The following is an 8,030-nucleotide window of genomic DNA, read 5'->3' as shown; positions in this document are numbered from 1 at the left end:
TAAAATGGTCTTAGTCTAACGTGCCAGATGTCTTGCATGATGACTCAACAGACCTCTGCATATTGCTCATAATGTAGCCTTGGAACAAAAGAGCTGAAGTTACCTCTGTCTTCAGATGTATAGTTTAAATCTGTAATTTCCGTGTTATTTCGTTTCCACATCTAATCTGAAACTGTATTCAATAAAACAGTTTTTATTTGTCCCTCCTGTGTATATTTCCATCATCCAAGATACCTTCCTCAACTGTCAGCTACAAGGACACATTATCTACTCAGCACAGACAGGACGCATGACAAAAGGAAATGAAACCATCAGTATGCAAACACATTAATATTCAGAACAGTACAGCAGAAGTTCCTTGTGAAAGTCACTGTATTTTAAGCACCTCACTGAAATCCATGGGAGACTTGGTTTCATACCCATTTTATGTTGATTAGGGCCTCCATGGTGAAGAACAGTGAAAAAGTATTATAAAGTTAAAAGTCAGGAATTGCCTAATTGGCAGAAAACACAAAATATATAGCTCTTGTTTTTGTTAACTTCAGTTTGCTGCCTATCATTTGTAAAGAAGTCAGCACATATATCAAGTCACATCATCAATAATTACCCCACCAGCTCCCTTTCAGGAAATTACTTTTCCACATGGTTCCAGGTGACATACCTGTCCAGGGATGAATAATTTAATGCCCCCTAGAGACAATACTGAAACCTCTTGTCTCCATGGTAGCCATTTATTCAAGAGGTCCGGTAACTAGATCTGGTAGTATTATAACATACTACAAAAAGGGAAATGAAATTCAAATAAACATGAATAACAGACACACTTTTCTTCACGTAATAGTAACAATATTTTTGGAGAATATTTTCCTTTTTTCAAAAATAAGAAATAAGAATCATATCAATTATTTTTGAATCAATTTTAAATGTGTTAATTGTGTAACTATTGTGCAAGTTCACCTACATGATTTGAATTTTGTCTTAGATTCCTATAGTGCTCCCCCTGCTCACAAAATATGTAACGTTTCTCAGCAACAAAAAAAAGGATGTTTAGTGGAGGATGAATCTAGCTTCAAAGAGATATTATTGAATCACAAATCAAAGTGGATATGACACTTTTTATTTTTATACATTATGTTTCCTTTGTAAATAAATATGAGAAATACATTAACAAAGTATAGTTGAAAGACAAGTTTACTACATACGATAACAGGAACCAGGTTCCTTGAGATTTAGATCCAGTCTAATTACTTGTATTCCAAGTGGCCTCTGACCTTCGGCTCGCAGCCGTTCACTGTCTTGCATACGATGAACAATTTGACCCTAACGTATTCGCTCATTGCGGGTGAATTTCCAGCGAACCCTGCATCTGGAACGTATTTATCGATGAAGGAAGAAGACAACTCAAAGCGGCATTTTTTACTACACAGGACTGCGTCTTGAGTGACCCCTTCTTAAAATTGGCATTGAACAGATATGCTAGCGCCGCTATGCGGTGAAATTCACTACCTGTTTCAAAACGTTAGTGCATTAAACAGATCGAGCGCCACACAGTGGTGGCATTATCACCTTACAGACTACAGGGGGAAAGGAAACGTAGGCATATTATTTTTCACCATCCCGAGCATGATTTTCAAACAAACAAAATAAAGTAATTTCCTCATTTTTATGTCATGTTTCACCATTAAATATTAGGACATTAGGATTAAGCAAATGGTTCATATATTCATAGAGGTTTTCTTTCATAAGACTACTTTTTTAACAGTCATCTCTAGTCGATCTTTGTAACTTGCGTGAAATTAATTCATCTTAAGTTTAATGTTTGACGGTGGACCAAACTACAGTAGCAGTAGCTGACAGTGAATGCACGCTGAATATGAAAATTCACTCTTTCAATGAAAGTAAAATACTCTTTTGACCAAGCCCCAAGCTTCTCAAATTTAGAATGCCTTCAGCTCTTTGATTGACAATAACTTATTGATATAATGCATAGACATTAAGATGATATTATATAAGTATATTGCACTGCTACCCATAATTCAATCATACGTGAAAATGCATAGCCCACTGAAAAGAAGTGTAAGCTAAACAAATCAAAATATCAGAAAAACATAAATCCAGCAACTTTTCATCTTTTATGTCACAATCAGGGCGCAAAGGTTTACATACATATAAACCAAGGGAAAATATATGCCCACAGATTTAAGTTATTTTGGAGGTCCGCAGTGCAATACTAGAAATAAGTTTGAAAACAATTTTAAGATCACTTTGTACTAAGGATTGGTCGATGTAGCATTCTGAATAACTTAACCAACACTCTGGAGTCTGAATTGTGTAGTCTTGGTAAAAATATCTAATTGTCCATTATTTTCAACATGACTCATAAATTACGCATTAAATGAATGTCGTTATAAAGCTATTATAATGGTGGGAAAACATTCGGTGTACACTCAATACGGAACCTTTTCAAAAAGTCTGTTTACTTTTGTAGGCCTATTACTCTCCGAGTTGTAATGTTTTTTTTTTTTTTTTTTTTTTTTTTTTTTTAATGAAATACTATAAAAATGTGAAAATTTCATTTTGAGATCTGACAAACACCAGTATCAACACTAGCCGTCTTGTGTTCATTTTTTAAAAAGGCAAAAAAGAAAAACGAATAGTCGGAAAGAACAGGCGGTTGCGCTAACCTGCATGCTACTAAACCTTATCTCTAAAACAAATTAAGTTTTAACTTAATTGCGGCCGGTTAAGTACAACATTTGTGTTAACAGTGCTGTGAAACCAAACTAATTTCCGTTTGGCGCAACAAATATTTGTATTATCCTACTACCGAGAAGACACCGGACCCGTCTTCATGCCGAAAAGAACAGACGCATTTCGGCGTGGTTATCTCTCTTTTTTTTTTACAGTTAGCTGGGTGGCTGCCGTCACTGAATTGCGGATTATCAATTAAATTCGATGTACCCTATTCTAAAGGTATTTCCCCGCCGGAAGTATGACAGGACCTTTGGTTTATCAGTTTTACGGCATAGGTAAAATGGTTCTCATTAATGGATAAATTTGCTGCAGTTCCTAAACTTTTGTTCCCTTAAAGGATGCGAAGAGGAACTGGGTCTTTGTTTATAGAAATTTTCGACACAATTTAAAATAACTACCAACGTTTTAGTAAAGGGGTTAGGAAGGAAAAAAAAACATTGCTCATTGCTGTTTAGTATTGTCTGAAAGCCTTACCCAAGAGGTGTCCTCTGTGTTGCTGTGGGTTACAAGCAGGAACAGGGTTACTAAACTGGGGGAATGTCACCTGCTTTTTCATGTAGCTACCTTCAGTGCCAATCTTGGTGTGGGGGAGCAGTGACTGCAGGGGCTGGGAGCTTGTGCATTGCTGACTTTACAAATGTCATTTAATAAGAAAATTGGTTGGTGTAACTTCATCACAACATCTGGCGTATTCCACCCTTCCACCTATAGGTGCATGCCCTGTCATACACCCAGAATAATGCCTCCTGCATGACTTCAAGGACTGCAAATAAGACCTTCTGAAAATTTGCAGCCACCCAAGCTTCATTCTGCATGCGTCATTGTGCCCCACAGCCCCTCTGGATGAGAGCTGACACATTCGTATTTGTACAATCATTAGCTTTTTATTCTGTATTTTGTAATGAGCACTTCCTAATATCAAGCTAAAAATTGTGTGGATGTGTTATGTCCTCATATAGTCTGGTTATGGAGTCAATGAGTATTCTTGTTCTCAGTTGGTTTGTTTTTGCCTTGTTCATTTTTTCTAAATCATTATTACAGTTTTAATATATTGGCATAGCAAGGCTGTGATTAAAATTTCATATCACAGGTTATCTAAGGTTAAACAGAGGTTTCAGGCTACCTTTCATGCAGGGTGTCTTTTTCAGTCCTCTATAGTGTTGATAGTGTGCCGGCAGTGGTCAGTGCCAGCAATACGAGTGTATCCTTGCCTGGTCCCTCTCCAGTTCAAGTAACTGTTGAACAAAAATTGACAAGTGGAGCAAGTTTTTCCAATGAAAATATGGCATGGAGTCAAGGGCCAAAATGCATAGACCCCATTTCTCTGAGGTTTGTCACAACTTTTTTTTTTTTTTTTTTTTTACAATAAGTAATCATACCATGCCATACCATACCACTAAATGCCAAATAATATCAAAGAAAATGTAAATGTGAATTAGAATTTTCTTAGTTTGACTTTACAACAAATAAACTTCACATAGAAGGTATACAAAAAGCTACTCCGGAAGAAATTGTGATGTACCGTCATATATCACAGATGAAAAAGACTGGAGGGGAACGAGAACATGATTAATTTAGATGTATTAAAGGTGAACTGGAATGTGATATGTTTGGTTGTATAGTAACAATGAGGTGTTTTTGGATGACATTTTGGAGATTGTGACATATTGTACTTCTGTGTATTAGTTAAGACTCTTGCATTGATTTATGAGTTGTAATCATGTAGATGGAGCATATGGTTTAAGGATTATATAGAGGTATACTCACAGAGCAGGGAGCACACTGAGGTAGCTGATAGCACACGAGAGCAGAAAGCAGAAGCCGCTGTACCAGGCCAGGGTGAGGGGGTAGATGGAAGTGAAAAGCACCGTGGACAGGACCTCAGTCACAGCCAGGACCGACTGTAGCCAGCCGAAAACACGCCCTCAAATCAAACACACAGCGTGTCATTGAAAGGAGGAGGATTTCTCTAGCGCATTTTGCACTTTGTGTGGATATATTTTGTCTTTGTAGTTATATTTTATCTTTGTGTCTGTCTTGTAATAGTTGACTGGTGTTGATCAAAAATGATTTTTTTGGTTTTTTTTTTTCAGGTCTTTCCAGACACTGTGATATCAAAGCACCACTTAATGTCAGTTCAGTAAAGGGTCATTTTCTGACAAAATGCTCCATAGATTCAAAGGTCTAAGATATCCTTTCTAATATGGGACTAAAGCAAAACACACCAAGAGTGCATTGATTATTTTGTTGCAATTACCATTTATATTACTTAAGCGCTTTTCTGTAATAACAAGTGATACATACTGAGGCATACCAATAGCTGTATTACCTGATATTATCATTATTGTTTCTGTCCTGTAGTAGACAATCACTATGTTTCATCAGTACTGTGCACAAGGCAGAATAGAACTTTTACTGATACCATCTTTTTAATTTCGTCTTATCAACCACTGGCTGTAGCTATTATTTGATTTGCTATTTGATTTAATTTCCACTGATATTGGTGAACTTTTCTTTTTGTTTGTGAATTTTTCTTACCATACAGCTGAACATCCAAAATCTTGGACAGCTGAGCTCTGAGTGTGGGCATTGGGATACATGCAAACATCATGATTCCACGAGCTATTGGCAAAGAGACATAAGTGTTGGTTAGATGACAAGGACTCTAAACCAAACAGTGCTGCAATGTTCCATGTAAAAGAGGTTGCACTTAACAACGTATGCCTATGTGTGTGGATGTGTCTGCACACCTATGTGTCTGATAGGTTAGTAATGGTAGGTGGATTTGCTGCAGGGTTGACACCATCGCTCTTGCTATTCACATGACACAACAACCAAGGTCCCCTGAGAACAACACTAATCCCTGATCACACTCTTATTCTGGCTCTAGAGGGAGATATCAGTTTCTGTAGCGCACATTCTTGTGCCGAGTTGTGCTTATGAACACACGACTGTATAGGTATGTGTACATGTATATGTGTGCGTATGCAGACATACAAGTTCAAACACAGGAAGTCAAACCCAAGAATCGCCTGTACTCATTTTAAACTTAATTTTTTTTCTTTTCTTTCTTGTGTGAATGTTCCCTCACTTACCAAAGAAATACACCCAGCTGCTGGTAGCAAAAGCCATGATTGCCATGCCTGTGCAATTGGACACAATGCCCAGCAGGATGAGGGCCGTGTCCCCCAGTAGGCGGGACAGAACCAGCATTCCCAGGAAGCTGCTCAGGTACATGGCGCTGGTGGCTGCCCTGCCATAGCCCGACCACACCGAGTCCCAGCTGAGGGGCGGCTTCAGCACGTATAGGCACAGCACGTGCTCCGCCCCGATCATGCCCAGCATGAAGAGCGCCATGGCCGAGAAGAGCAGGGCCACGCCCCCGTGGTCCATCCGCACTGGCTCCTGGGGTTGTGCCAGGTGACCAACGGCCTCTCTGCCGGAAGACCTGGGGTACGAGAGCAGGAAGGCGGAGTAGAGGAGTCCTATGGCACAGAGCAGCATTCCTGTCAGGATAAGTGCCACCCCAGATTGTCCCAGCCTGTACACATACCCCGAGAGCAAGCCCCCTACCACCCCAGCCACTCCGCTGCAGAAGTCCACAACATTGATCTTCAGACTGCGCCGGTCCCGCCCAGAGCTGAGGGCAGCCAGTGACACCACACCACCCCAATAGGCCGGGGACCCACCGCTTAGCCCGTACATGGCCGCCCCCAGGTGCAGAACTGCCAGAGGCAGCCGGAAGAGTACAAAGAAAAGCAGGAAAGACTTGCTCAGAACAGAGCCGATCTGGGGAACCATTAGCAGCACACGAGGGCCGTGCCGGTCAGACAGCCAGCCCAGGAGCACGGTGGACACCAGTGAGAACAGGGAGGCCAGAGAGCTGTAGAGCAGGAAGAACTGTGAGGAGAGAGCCTGCGCTTTGTCACTCTGTCCTTCTGCCAGCTCCAGGGTGCGGTTATAGACAGCCAGTGTGAGAGCTGTGTCGTAAAAGGAGCTGCCCACAGTGTTGATGATCACCACCGGCTCCACGAGAGTCAGGAAGCCCCCCATTGCTATAGTCAGAGCAGGAAAGGAATGGGGATCCAATCATTATGTTTTGCTGTGGATATTTACCAGCCTTGATATTCACAGGCTGATGCAACATCAATATCTCCTTGTTTTTCCAGTTCGGGTATTAGGGACATCCATACTGCAATGCCTTATTACTACAGTGGGGTTCACAATTCTCCAAATAAGGACTTTCATCCAATCAGTATAGTCATTGTTCATCTACTTTTTTCTTATTTTAACAAGTCATTGGCTTTATAATTTTGTGTTTCTTGTAAACCTGATAAATTAATGTGTAATACAATTGAACATCATTCCATTTTAAATAAGAGGTAAATAAGGACTACCTACCGCTCTGCTTTGGAGTCCTCTTTGGCACACAACTTGCACAAATACCATGGAGTTTTCCCTTCTCTCCAAGTGCTGCCAGCAGTCAGATGTCCTTCATTCTACTTACCAGCTCAAAACCAGACTAACACCAGATATGAAGAGGAAGGAGATAGCTGATATGGAGAAGTAGGAGTGAATAAGGTGAAGTGAAAGTATTTTGCAGAGGCGAAAGGGGAGGCAGATGCAGCGTCTGTGGAAAATGGCATCATCTTGAATTTGATGCCTTGGGCCTGTTGACACATGAATGTTTTCAAAATGGATTTAAAATATCTGGGACCATTTTGTGTGCAAATTAACATTGTATGTAGTCAGAACTAACCTGTCAACTAAAATCGGGACATTGCAGTTATATTGGTGAGGCTTTGGTTGTAGTCTACAGCAGTATTTAAAGTGGGCTGATTCAATAGCTCATTAGCATCAATATGGACTATATATTTTTAATCCTTTGTTAAAATTAGCTGGTAATATACTATGTCTTTATGTTTTCATTGTGACTTGTGGTTGTCATTTTTATTTTCAAAGTGGCCTTGGCTGTAAATCTTGAATGCTTTCATTCTCTTCATCTAAGAAATTATCAATCTGTTGTGCTAATGAGCAGGGTGATGTGCTTGGCCAGAATACAATGGCTAATTAAAGGGGGGGGGGTGACTAGGTAGACCATCCTATACATTCGTATTTGGATTAACCTTCCTCCCCTTTGTGATAGGTACTGTGGAATTCTTAAAGGCCACTTTAATTCATGAATGGATCTTTAGCACAGAGTCCCCTTCATCACATTGGGGGTACTAATTTGATTTGAAAACAGGAAAATATCAGCGGAGGAAAGTTCCACATAC

At 40.0% G+C, this 8,030-nt stretch overlaps 1 protein-coding gene across 1 annotated transcript; it reads right to left on the bottom strand.

Moving 5' to 3' along the window:
- Positions 1-3,230: 3,230 nt before the first annotated feature.
- LOC118794958 (thymic stromal cotransporter homolog) lies at positions 3,231-5,894 on the bottom strand. The gene is made up of 4 exons (XM_036553263.1): positions 5,850-5,894; positions 5,293-5,376; positions 4,522-4,678; positions 3,231-3,989 (listed from the first exon to the last, which is right to left on the bottom strand). Exons 1-4 carry the CDS (start codon positions 5,884-5,886, stop codon positions 3,899-3,901), a joined length of 369 nt encoding a protein of 122 aa, XP_036409156.1. The 5' UTR covers positions 5,887-5,894; the 3' UTR covers positions 3,231-3,898.
- Positions 5,895-8,030: the final 2,136 nt, after the last annotated feature.

Source organism: Megalops cyprinoides, chromosome 2, assembly GCF_013368585.1.
Source record: "Megalops cyprinoides isolate fMegCyp1 chromosome 2, fMegCyp1.pri, whole genome shotgun sequence".
Classification (NCBI taxonomy): Eukaryota; Metazoa; Chordata; class Actinopteri; order Elopiformes; family Megalopidae; genus Megalops; species Megalops cyprinoides.
This window is presented reverse-complemented; position numbering and strand designations above follow the sequence as displayed.

Bases quoted from the DNA above. Each gene is read 5' to 3' on its own strand.
- LOC118794958 (XM_036553263.1), bottom strand. From the start codon at position 5,886: ATGGCTTTTGCTACCAGCAGCTGGGTGTATTTCTTTG. The intron at 4,679-5,292 runs GTAAGAAAAATT...GTTTGATTTGAG, and splicing joins TTTGGATGTTCAGCTGTATG to GGCGTGTTTTCGGCTGGCTA. The intron at 3,990-4,521 runs GTGAGTATACCT...TTTGTTCAACAG, and splicing joins CTCAGTGTGCTCCCTGCTCT to TTACTTGAACTGGAGAGGGA.